Source organism: Cucumis melo, chromosome 3 (assembly GCF_025177605.1).
Source record: "Cucumis melo cultivar AY chromosome 3, USDA_Cmelo_AY_1.0, whole genome shotgun sequence".
Classification (NCBI taxonomy): Eukaryota; Viridiplantae; Streptophyta; class Magnoliopsida; order Cucurbitales; family Cucurbitaceae; genus Cucumis; species Cucumis melo.
In genome coordinates, this window is record NC_066859.1 from 19,235,699 (window position 1) to 19,263,552 (window position 27,854).

General features: G+C 34.1%; 1 protein-coding gene across 3 annotated transcripts; it reads left to right on the top strand.

Annotated features, from left to right (window-relative positions):
* Positions 1-7,285: 7,285 nt before the first annotated feature.
* Positions 7,286-15,276, top strand: LOC103501335 (conserved oligomeric Golgi complex subunit 2). Of its 3 annotated transcripts, XR_007819733.1 has the most exons (14): positions 7,286-7,428; positions 7,541-8,070; positions 8,854-9,060; positions 10,181-10,517; positions 10,913-11,074; positions 11,279-11,378; positions 11,535-11,750; positions 11,826-11,931; positions 12,571-12,771; positions 12,873-12,977; positions 13,491-13,616; positions 13,700-13,834; positions 14,722-14,900; positions 15,020-15,276. XR_007819733.1 is itself a non-coding variant. In XM_051082811.1 (12 exons), exons 1-12 carry the CDS (start codon positions 7,615-7,617, stop codon positions 14,833-14,835), a joined length of 2,265 nt encoding a protein of 754 aa, XP_050938768.1. In that variant the 5' UTR covers positions 7,358-7,614; the 3' UTR covers positions 14,836-14,947. The 3 variants fall into 3 exon arrangements, 1 of the variants encoding a protein (XP_050938768.1); XR_007819732.1 differs by having other exon boundaries at positions 7,359-8,070; XM_051082811.1 differs by lacking the exon at positions 15,020-15,276 and having other exon boundaries at positions 7,358-8,070; positions 14,722-14,947.
* Positions 15,277-27,854: the final 12,578 nt, after the last annotated feature.

Sequence of the window (27,854 nt, forward strand, 5' to 3'; positions counted from 1 at the left end):
GCATATGAGTAATTACCAAATATGAAACAACTAACGTCAATACAATTAACAGTGTGATTCCTAACCTTTTTTGAAGTCCAATGTGCTTCAATATGGTTGACATCATGCCTTTCAATTCGTCAATATCTAATTTTATACTAGTAAGTTGCCCTTCAACAACCCCTACTCGATCTTGGAGATTTCGAATAGCCTTTTTCATCTTAGACTTCGACTTTTGTTTCTTACTATTTTTGAAGTCACATTCATCATTAACAACTTCTCTTCCTCTTTTTGAACCACCATTCTTCGACTGAACAATGGTAGATGAGTGGAGGTTTTCAAAAAGTTCACCTGAAGCAATTTTCAACTGCTCCTCTTCAGGTGTCATCTCAATGACCGCCTTAATTATCAACTACAAAGTGAAAAGGAAAATGTATTTAGGACAAAGAAATAAGCAAAAAATCATGTGATCCTTAAGTTAGTTACTATTGCTTGCTACTTACCATTGGCGAGTCAAACACCTGACTTATAGTTTGAGACTTTGGTGATTGTTGGCACACCCACCTCAACATTCATGGTATGACATCATCATTTACTTTATCTACACCACATCCAATGATGGTTGGTATAGACTCATATGCCCAAACCTATTCCACATTTGACAAACAAGTTTAGGAAGTGTCACAAGATGTATATAGATATATAAAAAAGTGGTTTCACGATCGTTTAAATATAACTAAACGATCGTTTAAAAACAACTAAACGATCGTTTAACATAACTAAATGATCGTTTAAAATAACTCAACGATCGTTTAAAATAACTCAACGATCGTTTAATTTTAAATGTATGCATAAGTTTTGAAGTAAGAAGTAAGAAGTAGCATACCTATAATGCATGCGGAAATCCATTGCTAGTATTTTTTTTTTATCTTAGTTGATTTCTTCTTTCCCTTGGCATATTGCTTGTCCAAGGCTCTTTTCAAGGCATTTAGCGTGCGTCCAAAAACAATCCCGCCCCAATCATAATTATTAAATGTATTCCAATCATCAGCAATCTTGAAAAAACCAATGTCGACTTTGGTTCGCCTATCTTTTCCTAACAAAGATAGCTCTATAAAGTAGACTAAAGCTAATTTCACAATATCATCGTCATCACCCTCATATTCCAAAAATATATCCTCTAAGTCGCTTACATAAATACACTCCTTGTCTTTGAAAAACTTCTCCAATAATCTACTATTCCCAACCAACTGAATAGACACCTCTTTAGGACCTTATAGACTCGTTATGATGTTAAACTCTCTCCTACCGAAAGTACAAACAACGCCCTCTAGTAAGAAACTTATATAATCATTTCCTTCATCTTCTACCTCCCTTAACAATAAGTAGTGGATGAGTGACCCATTAAAGACAATATTTAGGTCCAAAAAGTGCCCAAACTTTGTTTTCCTAAATAAGGCTAATTGATCGGGTTTGAGTTTGGCCTTAATATTATGTGTTTTCTTTTCAAAATGAGACAAACAACTTAATAGGGCATAAAAATGATGGGAAGGATTAATCTTGTACACGGGTCCGTCGGTCGATGTCGATATCATAATTGAAGCCTGAACAAAAAGGAACAAATTCAGAGTTAAAGAAGGGATCCAAAGAAAAAGGAGCAAAATGCCAACTATATCTAACTTCAATTCATTTCACTATCCATTTAACTTTCTAAGAACCTAAACCAAACTTTGATTAAACTAATTTTCAGCAAATAAGTCGATTCCAAAAAAGCCTAAACCAGACGGATGAAACTCACAACAAATACCTAAACCAAACATTTACAGTAAATAAATTGAAAATGGGATAGAGATAAAACTCACTGAAATAAGAGAAAACGCTCGAAGTTGATTGAATGGTTCGAAAAGGAGAAGCGACGAAATGCACTAGAGGACCGACGAACGGCAAGCGACAAACAGTCGGAGTATCTTCGAAGAGCAGAGCGGGAAATTTCAAAAGCCAACAAAAGGAGATTTTTTTTTTATTTCAAGTGTTCTACGCGAAAGAGAAGGGAAAGTGAACGTGGATGAGGGAAAGGAAAAGAGAGAAAAATTTAATGAAGGGCATTTTTGTCCATTCACACCTAAATTGTCCTAAAACTCTTCATTTTGAAAAGTTATCCCAAAAGTCATTTAACCCTCCTTTTTTAACCTATTTTTGACAATTTCCAATTTATTATTTATTTTATAACTTTCATAATTATTATAATAAATAATTCAATTTTATATTTGCATTTAATATTAGGATATCATTTATTAGTATAAAGTTTGAATTTAGTATCTTAATATTATATTAAATAATTTCTACAAATCGACTTTATTCAATTTCATTTGCAACACAATTAGAAAAATCTACTTCAACTAAAGTTTTCACATTTTCGTTCTCACGTTTTATATTTTTCATATACCTACTTAATATACTAAATACTTTTCATAATATACTATATATTTTTTTAAATACTCTAATTTGTTGACCAGAAACCACATGGTATACTATATATTTTTCATAACTCTAAAAAAATTTCAAAGCATAAACTACATAATATACTATGTGTTCTTCATATTGAAGGGATGAAAACCCTTTCCAACGGAAGAATTACCCAATTTTAATTGGAACCTTAAAATTACCAATACATTGGCAAAAAATAGAAAACTATTTTTATTGTTAAACATGCTTTGAAGAAAAATACAGAGAAGAAAACTTACGCTCGTTGACAACTCTGAATCTACCAATCACCAATTGGGCATCACCACTTGGAAACCTTCCTATTCTTTGATTGAGATAGTTTGTGGGAACCAAAAATGGAATAAGGAAATTTTTTTAGAGAGAAAAAATTGTTCAGAGAGAACAAGAGAGCAATTAAAAAAAAAACACAGAACTCACCCCTTTGATTTTTGTTACGCAAAAAATTCCGGAAGTTAGAGAGAATAAATGGGAACGTGGAAAAACCACCCATGTTCCTTATTAATTTAATAAATAAATATTAAATTAATATATATTAAATTAATTAATTAATTAATTAAATCATATTTAATTAATATTTCATTTAACTCATATTTAAATGAATATCTCTCATATAACCTATAGTTTTAATTTAATTAATTTAATTAAATCAAATTCAATTAAACGAAATTAAACTAAACTATTAATTAATTCTTCAATTAATTAATTTCTAAATTAAATATCTTATATTTAATTTAATCCAAAATTTGAATCATATTCAAATATAAATTTCTCTCATAACCTATAGTTTTAATATGTATCACATACACATTAAATTTTAACCTATAGTTTTAATATGAATCTAATTCACATTAAACTAATATTTGAACTCATTCAAATATTTTACTCTCTCGTAATTTAATTTTAAATTATTCAAAATTAAATTTATATAATAAAGTCTAATTAAATATAAATTTTATATTATAATGTATCAATATACATTATATTAATTCCCAAAGTAAATTTGAACATTTCAAATTACAACCAATATAAATAAATCTCATTACTCTTTATGAGCTAGGAAGGGGACCTAATGAACCTACAGATCAGAAGTTACAACGATATAAGATTAATTAGCTAAACTCATTAACCACATTAATCAATATTCGTTAACTGTGTGTACACTCCACTAAAGACTCACAGTTGAACTCTTCTCACTGTAGATATATTTCTGTGTCCACGGGTATAGACCAATATTAGTAAGTTAGTCCTTCACAAGTGTTCGTAACACCAGCTGGGTCAAATTACCGTTTTACCCATAGGTTACTTCTAGTCCTTAAATACCAGTGCTCCTCTAATGAACAACCTGTTTATGGTCCAACACTAAACAGAAACCCCTCTCGTGCCATAGAGAGGGTAGAGCCTTTTGTTCAAGTCCCAGAAACACCATTTAAGGGAACACTTATCTACTTACCCTAAAGGTGGGAATGAGTGAATTCCATCTTGTGTGATTATGTTTCCAGCTCCCCGCTCGGTCTTGTCCCCAAAATGATAAGCATATTGAGTTGGCAATTTGACCACTCTCACCCGTACAAATCAAAGGACAATCCCTCGCAAACAAGAGTTCATAATACACTCAAGATTAAGACTAAATCACCTAGGTTATCCTAATGAAATAGAAATCCAACTAGTTAACGGAGTTAAATCTAGTGATTACTGTTTCGTGGTCCAGTCTTATGCAAACTCATTGCATAGGATACCCTCACTCGCATGTCGCATACATGGACGCATTGGATCAATGTGTTTGTATCAAATACAAAGTGAGTCGTATCCATATTGTTAGCAGGATAAGGTACCCAACCTTAACCCTATACTATAGACCCTTTAAGCTGATCTTGAACATTAATCCCCGTATGTTTATACATACTGTTCAAGACTCATCAAATAGCTTAGGATGTTAGTTTATTGGATTTAGGTTATTAAGACAAAACTAATAATATAATCAATAACACTTATTGAAATTATAATAATAAAACACTTTATTAATGATGGTCAATTGATTATATTTACTATCTACGAGTTTTAGGACATAAAACCTAATACATATACCCTAAAACTTTTCCAAAACATGAACTACATAATATACTATATATTTTTCACGTATTCTAACAAATTTTGTATATAACCATAAACCCTTATTCATTGAAAAAAATTTGAAAGAGATGAACGAAATAAGAAAAAATGGACGAAGAGAGAGATTAGAAAGTGTGAGAGATATCAAACGAAGTGAATTTTTTTTAACAAAATCACTAAAAGAAAAAGAATTATGGAATAATTTTGATTATAATATTACCATAATAGAATTAATCACATACCATATTTACATAAGATATCTAATAAATGCAAATCTTGGTCCACTTTTCTTACTTCATTTTTTTATTTTTTCAATATATTATTAATAATAAAGATGAGTAGTTTTGTCTTTTAGACTCTACGCTTGTTTAAAATTGAAGCCCATTAGAACGTTTATGAAAAATTTGGCAACTTTAAGTCAAACTTATAATAAGGCACTCTATTTAGGCTATAGTAGCTAAAACCCCTAATATAATAATGTGGGCTTGTCAAATATAATAAGCATTATATAAAAAATTTTAGGTTCGGTTAGCTTCAGATAATAAGGTGATCGGTTTTTCGAAACCTTCAGTTGTTGGGATCATTTTTTATGGTATCGAAACTCACCTTTATTCTGCTTACGTCAACACCATGTGAAATTAACCATTTACCCCTTAAATTAAATAGATACTTGTTCCTTACTATTCATTGCACATTTTGCGATAATTTACATTAGTTTTCTCACCAACTAAAATAGAAACCAAAACTTTAAAGTCAAAACATAAAATTCCACTAAATATCAACAAAATATAAAAAAAATTCTCCTTGAAACATACTAAAACAATAATCAATCTAATAAAAAATGTATTTGTCTATCAACAAAATAAACTTTTGAAAATACCCTAAAAGTTCAAAAAATACTCTTAAACTTCAATTTTTTAGAATATGATAAAGTATATTAATTATGGTAGAAATAATAGAAGCACAAACAGATTTTAAGACTTAAATGTTCTAGCAAAGTTGTATGTTAATAGTTCAATGTGTATTAATAGTCATACATTTTTTTTTCTTTGACTAATTATTGTTTTAGTATGGTTTAAGGAGGAATTTTTATTTTCGAATTTTGTGGAGTTTTATGTTACTTAAAATTTTTGTTTTTATTTTGGGTGGCGAGAAGTTTGGTATAAAAATTGGATCAATAAGAGTACTTTTCTTTTAAATTTTTTTTAAAGCTTAATGGTATTTATGAAACTTTTCAATAATTTATAGACATATTTGAAACAAAACTTTTACGATTTTCATTAAAAAAAGTAAAGATAAATATATTTTTGAACATTTTTTAAAGTTGAAGAATATTTTTTAAACGTAATTTTTACCATAATTATAAAGTTTGGAGACATTCTTTTATATATGATTTAACATTTTTGTAAATTTAACTTTCTAAATAATAGTGGGTCAATGGGATAACATGGGGAGGGGGCGGGGATACCAAAAAGGAGTTCTTAAAAAAAAAAAATATTAGCAAAATATGGTGGTTTTGCTGCATCTTTTTTCCTGTATTTAATTTCTTTTCTTTCTTTCTCTATTTTCTACTTTTTTTCTTTTAACATTTGCTTTGGTTTATTTATTTATTTTCAACCAATATTATTTCTGCTTTAGAAATAATATAAGTTTAGGATTAATGTTTTCTAATAAAAAAAGTTTGAAATCAATTACAAATTGATTCCCCTCGATCCTTATCTTTTTTTCCTCAAGATGTATGATATTATTATTATTATTATTATTATTTTAAATTAAGAAATTTATTATTATTATTATTATTATTATTATTATTATTATTATTATTATTATTATTATTATTATTTTAATACTATATTTTAAAATAGAATTACATTCAATGTTTAATTGCGAAAAAAATATTTCTTTCCCATGTTTCAGTACTATTACATTGATCGTTATTTTTTTATATCAATTATTAACGATACGTAATTTTTCGATATTACATTTACAACAACATCAATTTAAAGAAAATACATGTAATTTATTTCATATGTAACACATCAATTAATTTTTTAGTACGAAAAGTTTGCGTACAAAACGTTCAAAATTGACATTGTATTTACAAAAGCTAATGAAACATATTTTCTAATAAAAATTTTAAATTTTAGTAAATAAATTATGAATATTTGAATATTTGATTCACAATATGAATTAAAAAAATATTTGTACGAATTAATATATTTTTTTTAAAATCGATTGTTAACTATACACAATTTTCTGATATTACATTTATAACATCAATCTAAAGAAAATACAGATAATTTCTTTCGCGTAACAAGTCAATTACTTTTTTGGTACATATTTTTTTTGATAGAATTTTTAAATTTTGATGAATAAAATACGGATATTTGTTTATTTGATTTATAATATAAATTAAAAAAATATATTTATATGATTAAGAAAAAATAATAATTCTTTCTTTCTCATCATTCTACCCCAAACAAAAATTATAATAATCTCTCGAAAGATATACTCTCTTCTAGATTATTATAATAATTTTTTTTCATAACCCCTCTTCTTATTCCTTTTCTTCTGCCAAATACCTTCTAAAATACGCGCAAGGTTATAAATATTTAGTACCCAAATGGTTTGAAATGGGTAATCTATTCACTTGAAATGGACTTACCTGCCTATGTTTCTGTGAGTTAAATGTAAACAGAAATGAGATTTTAAAAAATAGTAAAATATTAAAAATATTTATAGAATATAGCAGATTTCCATGGACGCGTATTCTTGGTAAAGAAGTCAATTTTCTATCCTCCTAAGAAAAAGGATGATTCTGTAGCTGTAGTGACGGTAGTTGACGGTTTAAATTCCAGTCTCCTGCATGAGCAAATCTTCTATCTGCTTCAAATTTTGGTATATTGATCTGTGATCTCAATCTGACATCTCCATTTTCATTGTTCAGAGTTCTTCGGAGATTGTTCCGAAGGTTTGCCACTATTTGAAGCGACCGGACAACTACTAGGAAAACCAAATACCATGGCGGATCTGATTCCACCACCACACAGATCGGCCAACGACCTCTTTTCCGATCCACTTGATTCTCATCCTCTCTGGTTCAAGCCTAACCTATTCCTCTCCCCCAATTTTGATTCCGAGTCCTACATTTCTGAGCTTCGAACATTTGTCCCATTTGACACCCTCCGATCTCAGCTCCACTCTCATCTTTCCGCTCTCAACCGTGAGCTCATTGATTTGATCAATCGTGACTATACCGATTTTGTAAACCTGAGCACAAAGCTTGTCGATGTGGAAGCGGCAGTCGTGCGAATGCGAGCTCCTTTGGTTGAACTCAGGGAGAAAATTGAGCAATTCAGGGCTTCCGTCGAGTTCTCTCTCTCAGCTTTGCAAAATGGATTGCGGCAGAGATCAGAGGCAGCATCAGCCAGAGAGGTCTTGGAATTGTTGCTTGATACATTTCACGTCGTGTCGAAGGTAGTATGTTTTCAAATTTCATTTTGATGAGACGTGGCATTCATGACTAGGGTTGAGTGCATTTCATTTGATATTTCGAATTCCAAAATATCGATAAGTTTACAGAGAGTTTCATGGACTGGAATGTAGAGTGTCGACTACCAGTTCACTTCCTAGCTCTCACGAATGTCGGAAACAACTTTGTTTAAACTAGTAGTATTAATCGTGACTCGCGTATACACAAATAGGTCGTGTATGAGTTTCACAGAAGGTAACGTGTGCCAGAATCGATAAGTTTTGATCTCGCATAGGTGTTTAAAATATTACTCATATTCTTCTGGAATTGATATGTATAGAAGCTTTTCATGAACCTTTTTGTGCATTTTGATGCCATCATTGAATACGTTTCCAGACCTTCTAGGATGACACCTTCTGGAGAATAGAATTCAAAAATGTTTAACATTTTAAAATTGCCTTGTTTTCCATTGTTGAAAGAGAACTTCGCCCTAGAGTAAAGATTACATAAGGAAAGTCAAATTTCACAGGAAGTTTATCAAGCCTCTCTCTCTCTCTCTCTGATCGATATGCTTATATAATACATTCAAGTTAGGTAGGAAGATTGTGCTGTAAAATTTAATTTATGGTTATACTCATCTTGACCTTTGTTAAGAATCAAGGTTATTAGTTTGTGCCTTTATAAAGCTTTGATTAATATTAGTCGATCTTGTTTTCCTAGATCTTTGTTCAAGTAGCTTCGTACTTATTTTCTTGGTTTCATACTTAGCTGGATCTTAATGGATGCAGGTTGAAAAACTAATCAAGGAGCTTCCAAGTGCTCCTGCTGATGGCTCAAATGGAACTACGAATTTAACAGATAATAGTGGATTAAGTAATGGTGCTTCTTTACCACACATGGAGAACGGAACAAATCTTAGGGAAACACAAAGCATGCTCTTGGAAAGAATTTCCAGTGAAATGAACCGGCTAAAATTTTACATTGCTCATGCACAGGTCTTGTCCTACACTCTTCATAAAACTCTCCTGCCATCAAAGTGTATTTTCTTGGAAAAAAATTAGTGATAAATTCCCTCAAATTTACATTAAGCATTTAGGGATTGAGTATTCTTGGACCAACTAAACCAATTACATTTATATTCTTCCACAACTGAAATTTATAGGACAAAGATGATTTCCTCATGGGTTAAAAGATGAGGTTATGGAACTTTCAGTAATGTTCTTCATATCATTGTTTGGCAAATAATTTCCCTTGGAATATGTGGATGATGCTATAGTTTGTTTTGTTTCTAGTTTCATTCCCTCAAACTGATGAAATGTTTTCTCCCACTCCGTTTTTCTTTCTTTATATTATATTTTTTAAAAAACAAGTGGAGATATTTAGTTATCACGACAATTTAGTGCAAGACTTAGAAAAGTAACAATTCTCTGCCAGTACATGTAAAAGTAAAATTAAGAGAATTGAGTTCGTAAGCACCCCTCAAATCAATTGTCAAGGGGTTGGGAGATGCTTATATTTCACCACGTTTGTTAAATCCCCCCAATATCAGTAGACAATGCCGAACAAGTAGCTTATGCATCCTGTCCAGACCGTAAACTAATGAGTTGACTGTACTTTTCCATTGCTGCATTCCAAACATATATTAAACTTAGGAACTGCCCAGGGATCAAAATTTTCTCAAATATCTCAATGGATAAGTATCACAATTACACATTATTAGCCCATGTTGATGGTCCACCCATCTCGATTTCAACTACTGTGGATATTTATAACCTTGCAATCGTCTTGCCAATTACTTTCTTTACTCTAACATTTAGTTTAAGCCATTTTGTTATAGTTCCTGATTCAATTACACATTAGGCCATGTTGATGGTCCACCCATCTCGATTTCAACTACTGGGGATATTTATAACCTTTCTTTGCCATTTACTTTCTTTACCCTAACATTTAGTTTAGGCCATTTTGTCATAGTTCCTGATTCAATTACTAATTTACTGAACAATGAGAATGATAGCAGGAGAGAGTAAACTCTAATACCTTCTTAGAACTCTTTGCTTCATCTTCAAGATGCTTCTGTATCCATACTTATTGTTTTTCTGTGTTATGCCAGTACAGAATCTTCCCTTCATTCAAAATATGGACAAGAGGATTCAGAGTGCCAGCCTTTTGTTGGACACAAGCTTGGGACATTGTTTTGTTGATGGACTTGCACATCACGATGAAAATGCTATTTACAACTGCCTACGTGCCTATGCTGCTATAGATAACACCACAAGTGCAGAGGAAATTTTTCGCAGTACTGTTGTATCACCAGCAATTCATAAAGTTATTCCTCATAAAGTTTCTGGCATGGACGCTGGATCATCTGATGATGATTTGGAGAATGATTACAAGCAAATGAAGCAATATATTGATAAAGACTGCAAGTTTTTGTTAGAAATATCTGCTACAGGTTATTTTCCTTTTCTTGTTGTTCTATTCCCATTATGTACAGCAATCTCCTAGTTATTTTATTTTGCTTGCAAATATTCCAGTTATCTCTTTGGGGTTGGTTTGATTCTTGTTTTGGTATGCATGTAATTTTGGTATATCATTTGTCAATAAACCATGCTTAATTGCTTTGGTCTTTTGAAAATTTTCTCTTCCAAGATCATCATTTTGCTGTTTGTTGACTATTGAGGTCAAAGATATAGCTGGGAACTGTTTCGTGCTCTTACGCTTTTTACGTTCATTTCAATAGTTCCTTTTGTGAGTCTTTTGCACTAGATTGCTATATGCAATCTTTGAATGAACTAATATTTTATTATTGGGATGATGTGATTAAGCTATTAATTTTTATTCCTTCAGAAAACTCAGGACTACATGTATTTGATTTCTTGGCTAATTCAATCCTGAAAGAGGTTCTCTCTGCTATCCAAAAGGCAAAACCAGGTGCATTTTCCCCAGGGAGACCTACTGAATTCTTGAAGAACTACAAGTCGAGCCTTGATTTCTTGGCATACTTGGAAGGTAGATAACTAAGCCTTTTTTTTTAATTGAACATGATAACTAAGTCTTTTTCTGTGTTATTTTTGTGGATTAAATAATCTTATGCACTAATTTGGAAACCCACAATATTACTTTGACCGACCTTTTAGAAATCTAGAAATCATATTTACATCTTTCATGAAGACTTCTTCTGCATTGCATTAACATTATCCATTGGCATTTTAGGCTATTGTCCATCCAGATCTGCTGTTGCTAAATTTCGAGCAGCATCTGTATATAATGAGTTCATGAAGCAATGGAATATCGGTGTTTATTTTTCTCTGAGGTAATCAATTCAATTTTTATGATTATACTCTAGAAGAAACATTGTATTCGGTGTTTATTTTTCTCTGAGGTAATCAATTCAATTTTTATGATTATACTCTAGAAGAAACATTGTATTCATTGGGTTCAAGTTTCTAATAACTTATTTTCACATCAGGCTTCAGGAAATAGCTGGAGCTTTGGATTCGTCACTGTCAGCACCTATTCTAACCCCTGTACAAACTTCATCTTCTGGCCGGGTAAACAATGAGGATCTAACGTTAAAGCAGAGTGTAACGCTTTTAGACTGCCTGACAGCATGCTGGAGAGATGATGTTCTCGTCCTTTCTTGTTCTGACAAGTTTCTTCGTCTATCTTTGCAGCTCCTTTCAAGGCGAGTGTGTATTGACATATATGCATTATACTGGTTAACGACTGACTAGCTCATACACTTGTTTAATGTGAACAGATACTCTAACTGGTTGTCATCTGGTCTAGCTGCCCGTAACACGGGTACAGGCTCCCATCCAGGTTCTGAATGGGCTGTAGCAGCTACCCCCGATGATTTAATATATGTGAGCATCACCCCCCCCCCCCCCCCCCCAAAAAAAAAAAAAAAAGGAAAAGAAAAAAGGAAACAAAGAAAATTTAATAGTGGTGGTAGAAGGAATGACTGAATGCTTGCTTCTTTTTTCTAACCTTGCCTTCAAATGTGTACTCCTTTCAGCTTTCAGATTTTTCATTTCCTTCCGGCTATCTATTCTGTTTTCTGAGTTTGTTTGCAGTGGCACCATTACTACAGAAGTATTTGGCATGAGATGGACAGATGGGTGAATTTGAAATATATAAGTGCCGAACATGAGTTTATGTTGTGATCAAACATGCTTGAGTAATAATTCATTTGGTTATTTCTTAATAATCCATTAATCCCCGTATCCAAAATTTGCTTTTTTTCGTAAATTTTGTGTATTGTTTTCTATTGAAATATTGGTCATTCAACAGATGGAATACAGTTTTAAAATGCTATTTGAGTAGACACTCTCAGAAATTGAGCATTAAGATGAAGTTTCAATGCATTTATGAAAATATTTTGCTTTCTAAAATTATTGTTTAGATGATAAATTTATTTTATAGAAGGAATGTAAAACGTAGTCACAAGATTGAGGATTTGGAATAATCTCACACCCGATAGTAAAATAATGTTGGATGTGCAGATAATCCATGACCTTGGTTATCTATCCACGGTCGTAACTGGTAACTTCTTGGAAACTATACTTCAGCTCCTATCGTCATGCACCGTAGATGTTCTTGATTCAGTAAAGCAGAGCATTTTACACGGTGGAAAATCATTGTATAATTTAATGCCCAAAGTTATTGGTGCCATAGTTGCTTCACTGGTTGAGAAGTCTGTTGAGGTAAATGTTTGGTTCTTATGTATGCTAAGTGTGCACGAGCACGGGATTGAAAGTTTCTTCTGGAACTTCTGACTTGGATTACTTTTCTGAAACTAATGTAGGACTTGAGACAGCTGAAGGGTATTACAGCAACATACAGGATGACCAATAAACCACTACCTGTAAGGCATTCACCCTATGTATCAGGGTTGCTACGCCCTCTGAAGGTATGCAACAAACTATTGCCGCATTCTTTGGCATATCTTAGATGAATCTTGTTCTTTATGGACATTACTTTAGGAGGCTCACCCAAATACCTAAGCATGCACCTTCAGGGGCACTGTGCACTTAGACACCCTTTCAGAGCCTCTGCTGACCAGGCACCGGGTATGGCAGCCTCTATTTGGCAAGGGAGGCCTACACAATTTTTTTAAGCTTTTCAAATGCTTACTGTTACGTTTTTCTTTTCTTTCATAACTTTAACGTACAGACTTACATAATTCATACGCATAGGCTTAAAAGAGTTTTTTTAAACAAAACAAAAAATAAAATAATAGTTATTTTTTTAAGTATGTCATTATAATTCTTCTTTTTAAGATATACTGACCTTTTTGTATTACTTGGACTTGGGTCGTGAGGGTAGAAGTCTATAGTTCCAAATGCTTTAAGCTTCATATATGAGGAAACTGAAGGGACATCATTGTTCTTTATTCTTGATGCTACAATGTAAACTCCACCAGGTGTTATTGGATGGAGACAGGGCATCTACTTTTTTGACAATGGAAACAAGGACTGCACTGTTGACCGATGCTGTGACTGAGATTACTTCACGTTATTATGAGCAAGCAGCTGATCTTGTTAGCTTGGTTAGTTTGGATTTACCAAAATTTAGTTTCAACTTGGTTATTAATCTTAAAAGATTATTCCGTTTACTAATGTCCATGTTCAGGCCAGGAAAACAGATTCGTCACTCCAGAAAATTCGGCAGGGAGTACAAAGACGAGCTGGAGCAAGCTCAGATGTTTCAGACCATAACATTTCCGACACTGACAAGATTTGCATGCAACTCTTTCTCGATATTCAGGTAAGGTATCACTATTTTGTTTGTAATTGCTTGCTGCGTTAAAAGGGTGATGCTAGTAGGTTCTAGACATATCATATACAGAAACTGTTATGTCTATGATTAATACAATGCAGACATTGAAACCATTTAAAGTATGTTTTACTTATTCGTGAGTTATTAATGGCTATTTGAAATGATTGCCCAACTGCTTAAGAATGCAATTTTAAGTGACAAATATATATGAACATTTTAAAATACTTAAGGGGCCTTTGGAGCCCCGAGTTGGTTAACCTAGCTAGTGAATTATAATAATTGGTGGTTGAAGTGCAGACTATTTTAGCTTGGATTATAATAGTTTGTGACATGTAAACTAATTTTGTATAGATAGGAAATAGACAAAGAAGAAAAGAGAGGATGAATGAAAAATAGTAATGCTCTATCAAATAGTAAATATTCTAGCAAAGAAGGTTTTAAAATAGTATTTACTTTACTTAATTGTTGGTTATAAATAGTTGTACACACCACTATTTGGTGCTTCAAACATTAAATAGAATATAATAACTCACTTCACCAATACCTAGTTGGTGCCCTAAACGATCCCTTAGAAAATCATTTCAAATTGACTCAGTGTCCACTAGGGAGCCTTATAATGTCACTTTCTTTTATATATATTGATTTTCGTTCGTTGGATCGAAATATTAGAAAGTATTGATAAAATATTAAATTTATTGTAACTCATAAGCTTAAGCTTTTGAGATGATCGGTAATTTAACAAGTAAAATGAGATTACTTTTTCCCTTATGTTATACATCTTCAAAATTTTCTAATTGAATCAATATAATTACAAAGAAAAAGCCACCTAAGATGTATGGACCTATATGAATTATGTGTGTCGATCTTGATTGCAGGAGTATGGTCGCAACCTTTCATCCCTAGGGGTTGAAGCAGCGAGTATTCCAACATACCTCTCATTTTGGCACTTGGTTGCTCCTTCAGACAAGCAAAGCTCCATTAGTTTCTGATGTTCTATCATCGGAATAAGCATACGTTTGGCTTTGTGGCTGTATTTCTTTTTCTCTCTAAATTGGTAAATTGTTGCCTTTTATTATTATTATTATTATTATTTTTATTTTATAATGGCAAATTGTTGTCTTAATTATAACTTATTACTTAGAATACATTTTCTCCCTACCATATTGGTCGCAGGTGATGGTGTTCATAATGGGAATCAAAATTTTGTAGATTCAACAACGAAGCTTCCATGGGATCTGGTTTGGTAGAAAGATTTATTGATAAATATGTTAGAAGTTATTATTCTGTCTTTACTGTCACATTTTATTTTATTTTTGTTTTTTCTTAATAAATAAATTTTTATACTATAAATATTTCAGTAGGGATGAAATTCTAATTTGTCTGAGCTATGTTTAGGTTAATTTCATCTTGATTTTTGTTAGTGTTATAAATATTTCAATTCGTTTGTTTTTTTCTAGAGTTATTGGCTGATGAAATCTCATCAAAATTAATCATACAAAACTTTCAAGATTAATAGCAATCGTGAAAAGTCAATTTCAACCATAGAAGTGTTTAAATTCTAGTTTCACCGACAGCTTTGAGGACAGTTTGAATTGAGATTAAGATGGCTGAAAATTAAAGATGTATTAAAGACATATTTGATTGTGCATAAAAATGTATATTGGAATAATTTCTTTTTTGAGTAATTTTGCAGTCGGTATAACGAAGTCTATGAAGTTAGCTACTTTTTAAATATTTTAGATTTGTCTTTTCATCTTTTTTCTTCTCGCTGTGATTTCTTTCATCGTCTTTCTTCTTTTCCTTTTCTTTGTTTCATTGTGATTTCTTTATATTGTATTTCTTCTTTGCCTATTTTTTTTTATGTCATTTAATCTTTTTATCGTTTTTCTTCGTTGCGATTTCTTTCTATCGTTTTTTTTTTCGCTGTGATTTCTTTCCATGTCTTTTTTCTTTTCCTCATCTTTTTTCTACGTCGTTTAAATTTGGGTAATCAAATTTAAACGATCGTGTACAAAAAATAGCAAAATCTAAAAGATCGTGTACAAAGAATTTTTTTTACATCGTTTAAATTTTGAGTAACCAAATCTAAACGTCCGTGTACAAAAGATAGCAAAATCTAAAAAATTGTGTGTAAAGAATCTTGAAACAAATCATTTAGGTTGGAGTAGTCAAATATAAACGATCATGTAAAAAAAGAGTAAACAATTTGTAATCAAATTTAAATGTAATCAAATTAAACGATCGTGTAATAAATTAATTATTTTGGCTCAATTAAATATTATTTACTTAGGTTAAAATTCAATTAGGCTAAAAAATAAGCTTAATTTAGTCCAAATGTTAAATATGACCAAAATCTATGTAATTGAACCGTCCATTGACCAATTGGGCTCAAGACCATAAAAGCCCACCAGAGAATTCTATGGAGTTCTCTTCCTTTGTAGGGGTTGAAAATTTTTGACTACAAAAAGTCTAAAGTGAATTCTCCCTAAGAATTAAAGGACTCTCTAACTCCTGAAATCAAACACCCTTAAAGATCGAAGCTCTTTTAAAGATTCAAGCTCTCTTCCAAGACTCCAACTTCAAGAACATCATGTTCTCCACTTCCTCAAATCAAGCGTAAGCATCCAACCGAGAGAGAATCAGAGAATCAAATTCTAGAGATCGAACCACATCGCATTAAATCAACACAAGCACAACATCAATACAAGTTCAACTCCACGAATCAAATTTCTCCAAAAATCTCATGTGAACAAATTGGCACGTCCAGTGAGACATCTCTACCTTTCATCTCTCTCTCATCATCCAAACCTACAAATAAGCTAATGGCACTAAGAAAAGTTGCATCCAAAGCTACTGTCGCAAATGACTCTTACATTGGACTTGTCACCTAGAGTCACTGAAAGAGAAGCACGAAAGAACAAGAACAAGGTTTTGTCCTCAAAAAGAAAAGTTGGGAACAACTGATAGAATCTCCTAAAGGCGAGATCATTATTAGAGAGAATCCTTTGTTTAACAACTCTACGCCTGCTTCTAATCTATCAGACAAAGAATCACACCTTGAAGTAGTGTCTATTATGATGGTAGATGTGGCAGCTGAGACAGCCATGACAGAGATGGAAAGGAAAATAAATTTCCTAATGAAAATTGTCAAGGAATGAGATCATGAAATCGCCAGCCAAATGAAGGCTTGTGAAACTGCTGAGTTGAGCTAAACTTCTTCTGTCAATGTTGACGATAAAGGAAAAGCTGTGTTGCAGGAAAACCAGATGTAACAGTCCATCTTTGTTACCTCCCTATCAGTCCAACAACTTAAGATATGATCACAAGCTTCATAAGAGCTCAGTATGAAGGACTACCACAAACTTCTTTCATGTACTCCAAGCCATACACCAAGAGAATCAATGACTTGCGAATGCCTATTGGGTACCAACTTCTAAAATTCCAACAATTCGATGGAAAGGACAATCCAAAGCAATACATTGCTCACTTTGTTAAAACATGAGAGAACGCAAGATCAAGAGGAGACCAACTAGTCAGGCAGTTCGTTCGAAGCTTAAAAGGAAATGCTTTTGAGTGGTATACCAATCTAGAGCCGAAAGTAATTGACAACTGGGAATAACTAGAAAAGGAGTTCCTCAATTGCTTCTGCAACACACTCACCGTAAGCATGATGGAGCTTACAAACACGAAACAACGAAAGGGAGAGCCAGTCATCGACTACACCAATCGTAGAGGGCTCTGAGTCTTAACTGCAAAGATCGACTCATCGAACTGTTAGCTGTAGAAATGTGCACCCAAGGCATGCATTGGGGACTCCTATACATTCTGCAAGGAATAAAGCCCCGGACATTTGAAGAGTTAGCAACTTCGCTCATAATATGAAGTTGAGCATTGCCAGCAGAGGAACTAAGGATTTTCCTGTTCCTAAAGTAAGAAAAGATAAGAAAGAGACAAAGGGTGCTAAAAAGATAGTGAAGAGCATCGTGAAGGAATCTATGGTCATAAACACGACCCACCTGAAGTTCTCCAAAAGAAAAAAAGCGAGAGTTGAAAAGAAGGATGATGGAAGCGAGAGATGACATCTGAATTTAAAAGAAAGACAGGAAAAAGCATACCAATTTCTTGATTCAAATATTGCTGACATGCTAGAGCAACTATTGGATATGTAGCTGATCCAGTTGTCGGAATGTAAGCGACCTGAGCAAGCAAGAAAGGTAGATGATCCTAACTACTGCAAGTATCATCGGGTCATCGGGTCATCAGTCACTCAGTAGAGAAATGTTTTGTGCTGAAGGAGCTAATTCTAAGGTTAGTTCGTAAGAAAAAGATCGAGCTAGACTTGGAGGAGGTAGCTCAAACAAACCATGTTGCAGTGATGATAGTGTCAGAGGCTCTTCCACAAAAATTGATTTTTTAGCAAAGGGAAAGCTTGGCCCAGTTCGGGACCTTTGAGCCTATAGTTGTCCAATTCTATTAGGAAGTTGCACGTAGAGATTCTTAAGGTAAAGAAAGATCGATCGAAGAAGATGATGAAGGATGAATTGTTGCTGACATCGTCTCTTATACATTTAGCCAAACTAAAGGTCAGGAAGCAAGTTCGTTGGAGGGAGAACTAAGGTGCAACCCAAAATCGTAAAAAAAGTAAACAATGCTTTTAAAAAGTGACGAACGTTCGTCTAGTGTCAAAAACCACAGAAAATGCATTTCCAGAGAAAAATATGCCAAGTTGAAGAATTTCTGGAGTTCGTCCCAAAAAAGACCAACGATAATGCCCTAGACTTAATTTTTTATTAAGGGGTCAACAGTGGTCTGTCAACGGTTTCTTTGTTTTGTCTTGGTCATAAGCATCTAGAATAGGGATTCAAACTCGAAAGACTTTAGTCTATATTTCTAGCATCGTTCCCTACGCAACCAAACTATAGGTCGAGAAGCGAGTTTGTTGGAGGGAGGACAAAGGTGCAACCTAAAACAGTCGAAAAGGTGGACCATGCTCCTAAAAAGTGGCGAACGTTTGTCCAGTGTAAAAAACCATAGAAAATGCATTTCTAGGAAAGAAAATGGGCCAATTTGAAGAACTTTTGGAGTTTGTCCCAAAAAAAGGCCAACGACAAATCCCCAAACTCAGTTTTTTATTAAGGGGTCAAAAGGGGTCCGTCAAAGGTTTCTTTGTTATGTTGGTCATAAGCATTTCTAGCATAGGGATTCAAGCTCGAAAGACTTTAGTCTACATTTCTAGCATCATCCCCTACGCATTTAGCAAAACTATAGGTCAGGAAGCGAGTTTGTTGGAGGGAGGACTATGGTGCAACCCAAAACGGTTCAAAATGTGGACAATGCTTCTAAAAAGTGGCGAATGTTTGTCCAGTATAAAAAACCACTGAAAATGCATTTCCAAAAAATAAAATGGTCCAAGTTGAAGGACTTCTGGAGTTTATCCCAGAAAAAGGCCAATGTTAATACCCCGGACTCAGTTTTTCATTGAGGGGTTAAAAGTGGCACGTCAACCGTTTCTTTGTTTTATCTTGGTCATAAGCATTTCTAGCTTAAGGATTCAAACTTCAAAGACTTCAGTGTACATTGCTAGCATCATCCCTTACACATTTAGCCAAACTAAAGGTTGGAAAGCGAGTTCGTTGGAGGGAGGACTAAGGTGCAACCCAAAACGGTAAAAAAGGTGGACGATGCTTTCAAAATGTGACAAACGTTTTTCCATGGTAAAAAACCATCAAAAGTGCACTTTCAGCAAAGAAATTGGGCCATGTTAAAAACTCCTTGTGTTCGTCTAAAGAAAAGGTCAATGACAATGACTCGGACTCAGTTTTTTATTAAGGGGTCAAAAGTGGTTAGTCAACAGTTTCTTTGTTTTGTCTTGGTCATACGAATTTCTAGTTTAGGGATTCAAACTCGAATGACCACAGTCTACATTTCTAGCATCATTCCCTAAACATTTAGCAAAACTACAGGTCGGGAAGCGAGTTCATTGGAGGGAGGACTAAGGTTCAACCCAAAAAGGTCGAAAGGGTGGACAATGCTTCGAAGAAGTGGTGAACATTTGTCCATTGTAAAAAACCTCTGGAAATACATTTCCAGTAAAGAAAATGGGCAGTGTTGAAGAACTTTTGGAGTTCACCCTAAAAAAAGGCCAACGACAATGTCCCAGACTTATTTTTTATTCAAGGGTCAAACGTGGTCCATCAACATTTTCTTTGTTTTGTCTTGATCATAAGCATTTCTAGTTTAGGGATTCAAACTCTGATTTTAGTCTATATTTTTAGTATCGTCCCCTATACATTTAGCTAAAGTATAGGTCGGGAAGCGAGTTCGTTGGAGGGAGGACTAAGATGAAATCCAAAACGGTCGAAAATGTGGACAATACTTCCATAAAGTGGCGAACATTTGTCTAGTGTCAATAACAAGTGAAAATGCACTTCTAACAAAGAAATTGGGCCATGTAGAAAGACTTCTTTTGTTCGCCCTAAAAAAGGCCATTGACAATGCGTCAGACTTAGTTTTTTATTGAGGGGGTCAAAAGTGATCCATTAACGGTTTCATTATTTTGTCTTGGTCATAAACATTTTTAGCTTGGGGATTGATACTCCAAAGACTTTAGCCTTCATTGTGAGCATCCTCCACTACACATTTAGCAAACTAAAGGTCAGAAAGTGATTTCGTTGGACGGAGGACTAAGGTGCAATCCAAAACGGTAGAAAATGTGGACAATATTTCCAAAAAGTGGCAAACTTTTGTCAAGTGTCAAAAACAACTGAAAATGCATTTGCAGCAAAGAAATTGGGCCATGTTGAAGAACTTCTTGTGTTTGTCCCAAAAAAGGCCAATGATAATGCCTTAGACTCAATTTTTGTTTGAGGGGTCAAAAGTGGTATGTGAACAGTTTCTTTGTTTTGTCTTGGTCATACACATTTATACCTTAGGAATTCAAACACCAAAGACTTCAGTCTACATTACTGACATCGTCCCATACACATTTAGCTAAACTAAGGGTTAGGAAGTGAGTTCGTTGGAGGGAGGACTAAGGTACAACCTAAAATAGTCGAGAATGTGGACAACGCTTCCAAAAAGTGGTGAACGTTTGTCCAACGTCAAAAACCACTGTAAATGCATTTTCAACAATGAAATTGGGCCATTTTGAAAAACTTTTGGTGTTGGTAGCAAAAAAAGGCCAATGACAATGCCTTAGACTTAGTTTTTTATTTAGGGGTAAAAAAAGGTCCGTCAACGATTTCTTTGTTTTGTCTTGCACATAAGCATTTCTAGCTTAGGGATTCAAACCCCAAAGACTTCAGCCTACATTGCAGGAATCTCCCCTACACATTTAGCCATACTAAAGGTCAGAAATCGAGTTTGTTGGAGGGAGGACTAAAGTGCAACCCAAAATGGTAGTGAATGTAGACAATGCTTTCAAAAAGTGGCGAACATTTGTCCAATGTCCACAACAATTGAAAATTCATTTCCAACAAAGAAATTGGGCCATGTTGAAGAACTTCTGGTGTTCTTTCCAAAAAATGCCAATGAAAATACATCAGATTCAGTTTTTTATTGAGTGGTCAAAAGTGGTCCGTCAACGGTTTCTTTGTTTTGTCTCGGTGATAAGCATTTCTAACTTAGGGATTCAAACTCTAAAGACTTCAGTCTACATTGCGAACATCGTCCCCTACGCATTTAGCCAAACTAAAGGTCGAAAAGCGAGTTTGTTGGAGGGAGAACTAAGGTGCAACCTAAAACGATCGAAAATGTGGACAATGCTTCCAAAAAGTTGGGAACGTTTGTCCAAGGTAAAAAACCACTAAAAACACATTTTAAACAAAGAAATTGGGCCATTTTAAAGATCGTCTTATGTTAGTCCCAAAAAAGGCCAACGACTATGCTTCAGACTTAATTTTTTATTTAGGGGTCAAAAGTGGTTCGTTAACGATTTTGTTTGTTTTGTCTTTGTCATAAGCATATTTCTAGCTTATAGATTCAAACTTCAAAGACTTCAGTCTACATTGCTGGCATCGTACCCTACACATTTAGCCAAACTAAAGGTCATGAAGTGAGTTTGTTGGAGAGAGGACTAAGGTGGAATCTAAAATGGTTGAGTGGGTGGACAATTATTTCAAAAAGTGGCGAACGTTTATCCAACATCAAAAGCCACTGAAAATGCATTTCAAACAAAGAAATATGGCCATGTTGAAGAACTTCTGGTGTTCGTCTCAAAAAATTACCAACGACTATGCCACAGACTCAGTTTTATATTAAGGGGTCAAAAGTTGTCCGTCAACGGTTTCTTTGTTTTGTCTTGGTCATAAGCATTTCTAGCTCAAGGATTCAAACTCCAAAGATTTCAGTTTACATTGTTAGCATTGTCCCCCATATATTTAGCCAAACAAAATGTCAGAAAGTGAGTTCATTGGCGGGAGGACTAAGATTGAATACAAAACAGTAGAAAATATGGACAATGCTTCCAAAAAGTGGCGAACGTTTATCCAGTGTCTAAAACCACTGAAAATCCATTTTCAACAAAGAAATTGGGCCATGTTGAAGAACTTCTAGTGTTCGTTCCCAAAAGAGGACGACAATACCTCAGATTCAGTTTTTTATTGAGGGGTCAAAAGTGGTCCGTCAATAGTTTCTTTGTTTTGTCTTTGTGATATGCATTTCTAGTTTAGGGATTCAAACTCCAAAGACTTTAGTCTATATTGCGAGCATTGTTCGCAAAACATTTACTCAAACTAAAGGTCGAAAAATGAGTTCGTTGGAGGAGAACTAAGGTTCAACCCCAAATGGTCGAAAATGTGGACAATGCTCCCAAAAAGTGGCAAATGTTTGTTCAGTGTCAAAAACCACTTAAAATGCATTTCCAACAAAGAAATATTGCCATGGTTAAGAACTTCTGGTGTTCGTCCCAAAAAAGCCTAACGACAATGCCTTAGACTCAGTTTTTCATTGAGGAGTCAAGAGTGGTCCGCAACGGCTTCTTTATTTTGTCTTGGTATAAGTATTTCTAGCTTAGGGATTCAAACTCCAAAGTTTTCAGTCTACATTACGAGCGTCGTCCTCTATACATTTAGCCAAACTAAAGGTCGAAAAGCGATTTCATTGAAGGGAGAACTAAGGTGCAACCCAAAACAGTCGAAAATATGGACATTGCTTCCAAAAAGTGGTGAACGTTTGTCCAGGGTAAAAAAACAACTAAAAATGCATTTTCAACAAAGAAATTGGGTCATGTTAAAGAACTTCTGGTGTTCGTCCCAAAAAAAAGATTAATAACAATGCCTCAGACTCAGTTTTTTATTGTGGAGTCAAAAGTGTTCTGCCAACGGTTTCTTTTTTTGTCTTGGTCATATGCATTTCTAGCTTAAAGATTCAAACTCCAAAGACATCAGTCTACATTGTTAGCATCGTCCCTTACACATTTCGCCAAACTATAGGTCAAAAAGTGAGTTTATTGGAGAGGGGACTAAGGTGCAACCCAAAATGGTCGAAAAATGTGGACAATGCTTCTAAAAAGTGGCGAATGTTTGTCCAGTGTAAAACACCATTAAAAATGCATTTCTAACAAAGAAATTGGGTCATGTTGAAGAGCTTCTGGTGTTCGCCCTAACAAAATGCCAACGACAATGCCACGAACCTTGTAAACCTGAGGTTCTCTTTGGATTTATTTTTAATGTATAAAAGGAATAAAAGAAAATAGAAATTAATTATATAATATTTTTATATAATTAAAGGTTTTATTAAGAAAAAAGGAGAAAAGAAAGGAAAAAAGGGAAGAAAGTGGAAAAGCGAAAAGGGAATTCCATCTTTTTTTCTTCTTCTCTTTCCCTCCACTGCCAAGCAACTCCTCACCATGTTCATCCAAATTTCAGAGCTTTCTTTTGAGAGAATAATTGGAGATAACCCTGAAGAAGATTTCTTAGTTCTAAGATTGAGGAAGAAGGGGAAAAACTCAAAGGAAGTTTCAATCATGGCAGATTTTGATCCACTCTGCACACTTATGTTTTTTTATTCGATTTGATCTTCTAAAAAATAATTAAGAGGCGAGGTTTACATTTTCTGAAATTTAATTCATTTTTGAACAATTTTTGTGAAAAATGTTTGAGTTAATTTTGTTGTTAATTGGGTGATATTTGACAAAGAAGACATAATAGGTGTTTTCCACGCGAAATCAAATATCCTCTGGTTTTTTGAGTTTTTCGGTGTACATACATTGATTTAAAATCTCTAATTGATATGGAAAGCTTATTCAATTTCCTATAACATTATGAAGATGATGAGAGCCAATTATGACTAGAAATGTGTTAAATTACAGAGACAAGTACAAAGTTTGTAGAGTGCGCGATTTTAGAGAGGTCTTGTTTCGTGGTATTTCTGAACTTTTCAACTAGGAATTTTGGTTACATATCTTCAAGTAAATTATAGAGGACATCAAAATGAAGATTTTGACATAAAGAACACTCATTTTAGTTAAGTATTGAGGGAGTTATGGTCATTTGAAGTTTGTGTTCGAAATCTAAAAAATGCAGAGAGTTGTTCAAATAGGATTTTATTTCTTAAGCTTTGATTACGTGAGTGTCATCTTTAGTGCGACATGTTAAGTCTATCTTAGAAAACTAGAATATTTAGAGTTCTAATACTCGGTTTGGTTGTTGACAGACCGAGAAGAATTAAATCGAGCTTACAGACCAAGGATCTAGCTCAAGACAGTGAGTGACAAAACCAGTTTTGAAAATATTTTTCCTAATTATTATTTATGATTGACCGCTTTACACGTTTATTTACGAAGTTATGAAAATCATCTGAGTCCCATGACTATTTTCAAGTATGAGTTTCGAGACTAGATTTCTTAATGAAATTTCATGCTAACACGTGAATATCGAATGTCTAGAAAGTATTGGAACCACAGTGTTTCAAGCAAAGCATGAGTTAGCAAGTTTTATTTTAAGAACTATAGTTTTACACGAACAATCTAAGTAAGCTTGAGCTTTACGAAAAATAAAGGTAGCAAGTATGTTTTAATGTTTTTGTATGATTTTCTGATATTTTTCGTTAACTACATGATTGAGTTATTGAGCCCGAGACTTTATGGTATCGTGTGCACTCAAGTTAGATTCCGTTGTTGATATTGAGTGTACTCTGTAACAACAATGTTGTCGTGAGTGCTGGACGGGCCCCACTAGGATAAAGACGATGGGAGTGCTGGGCAGGCCCCACTACATTGTAGAGCTTGTAAACATTGGTTGTACTGGGCGTGCCCTACACAACGTAGATTTGTCATATTAGTTAAAATGTTTAATATACTTGATATGCCTTGCTAGATTTCAATGACGTACATGCTGAGTATTTGAGAAAGTTATTCTTACTATTATACGTTATTTACGACTTGTATAAACAGATTTATATGTTTAAAGTTTTCACATGCTCTTATCTTTAAATTTATAGTTTCAAACTGAGTCACTCAGTGAGCTTTATAGCTTACCCTTCAAAAATATTTTACTCACTTTCCAGGTAGATATTGAGTTCCGGGTGCCTAATAGACTGCCTTAGTCTACTGAAGCTCTAATATCGATTGCCAGTATGTGGTTAGAGTTGTACATAGAGTCTATTGTGTTATGTTGTATATTTCTTTGTACGATATAGATACTCTACAGTTTGTGTAAGCTATAGGAGTTGTGGTTATGTAAACCTTTGTTGGTTATGTTTTGGTTAAGGTGTCTCCATGTTTACTTGCGAAATCAATTATTTCTAGGCTACACTTCATGTATGTATATAATTAGTCTAAGTTTCAATGTGTTGTGTTGCATGTATAATAGTTTATATAATAGATTAGCAAGTTTATCACGTTCAAGAGTTCAGAAGAATCAGCAGATATCGTTAGAGGAGAACGATGTTGGTCGGCTTCACGACGTCTTTTGGGCTAAGCTAGCAGAAAGTTCGAGAGGGGATGTGACAGACCTAGTTTTATATTGAAGGGTAAAAAGTGGCCTGTCAATGATTTCTTTGTTTTGTCTTGGTCATAAGCATTTCTAGTTTAAGGCTTCAAACTCCAAAGACATCAGTTTACATTGTTAGCATCGTCCCCTACACATTTAGCCTAACTAAAGCGAGTTTGTTGGAGGGAGGACTAAAGTGCAACCTAAAACAATCGAAAATGTGGATAATGCTTCCAAAAAGTGAATAACGTTTGTCCAGTGTTAAAAATAACTGAGAATGCATTTCCAATAACGAAATTTGGCCATGTTGAAGGACTTCCAGTGTTCATCCCAAAAGAAGGCCAATGATAATGCCTCAGACTCAATTTTTTATTGAGGGGTCAAAAGTGGTCCATCAATGGCTTTTTTGTTTTGTCTTGCTCATAAGCATTTTTAGTTTAGGGAATCAAACTCCAAAGGCTTCAGTCTACAGTGCTGGCATTGTCTATTACACATTTAGCCAAACTAAAGGTCTGTAAGCGTGTTCGTTGGATAGAGGACTAAGGTGCAATCTAAAATGGTTGAGAAGGTGGACAATTCTTCTAAAACGTGGCGAATGTTTGTCTAGTGTCAAAAACAACTGAAAATGCATTTCCAACAACGAAATTGGGCCATGTTTAATGACTTTTAGTGTTCATTACAAAAGAAGTTCAACATCAATGCCTCAAATTTAATTTTTTATTGAGGGGTCAAAAGTGATCTGTCAACAGTTTCTTTGTTTTGTGTTGGTCATAAGCATTTCTAGCTTAGAGACTCAAACTCCAAAAACTTCAATCTTTAATGTTAGTATTGTCCCCTACACATTTAGCCAAACTAAAGGTCAGAAAGCGAGTTCGTTGGAAGAAGGACTAAGGTGCAACCCAAAACGGTCGAAAATGTAAACAGTGCTTCCAAAAAGTGGCGAATGTTTATCTAGTGTCCAAACCACTGAAAATTCTTGTCCAACAAAGCAATTAGGCCATGTTGAAGCACTTCTGGTGTTTGTCCCAAAAAAAGGTCATCAACAATACGTTATACTCAGTTTTTTATTGAGGGGTCAAAAGTGGTTTGTCAACGGTTTCCTTGTTTTGTCTTGGTCATAAGACTTTCTAGCTTAGAGATTCAAACTATAAAGACTTTAGTCTACATTTCGAGCGTCGTCCCCTACAAATTTAGCCAAGCTAAAGGTCAGAAACCGAGTTCGTTGGAGGGAGAACTAAGGTCAAACCCAAAATGGTCGAAAATGTAGACATATGCTTCCATATAGTGGCAAACGTTTGTCAAGGGTCAAAAACCACTGAAAGTGCATTTTCAACCAAGAAATTAAGCCATGTTAAAAAACTTCTGATGTTTGATCCAAGAAAAGGCCAACGACAATGCCTCAAACTTAGTTTTTTACTAAGGGGTCAAAAGTGGTTCGTCAACGATTTCTTTGTGTTGTCTTAGTCATAAGAATTTTTAGCTTAGGAATCAAACTCCAAATACTTCAGTCTACAGTGCTGTCATTGTCCACTATGCATTTAGCCAAACTAAGGTGCAATCTAAAACAATCGAGAAGGTGGACAATTCTTCCAAAAAGTGGCGAACGTTTGTCCAGTGTTGAAAACCACTGAAAATGCATTTCCAACAAAGAAATTGGGTCATGTTGAACAACTTCTAGTGTTCTTCCCAAAAAAAGGTCAACGACAATGCCAGGGACTCAGTTTTATATTGAGGGGTCAAAAGTTGTTCATCGAAGGTATCTTTTTTTTGTCTTGGTTATAAGCATTTCAAGCTTAGGGATTCAAACTCCAAAGACTTCACTCTATATTGTTAGATCGTCCCCTACACATTTAGCCAAACTATAGGTCGCGAAGTGAGTTCGTTGGAGGGAGGACTAAGGTGCAACCCAAAACTGTCGAAAAATGTGGACAATGGTTTCAAAAAGTGGCACATGTTTGTCTAGTGTCCAAAACCACTAAAATTGATTTTCCATCAAAGAAATTGTGCCATGTTGAAGTACTTCTGGTGTTCGTCCCAAAAAAAGACCAACAACCAAACCTCGGACTCAGTTTCTTATT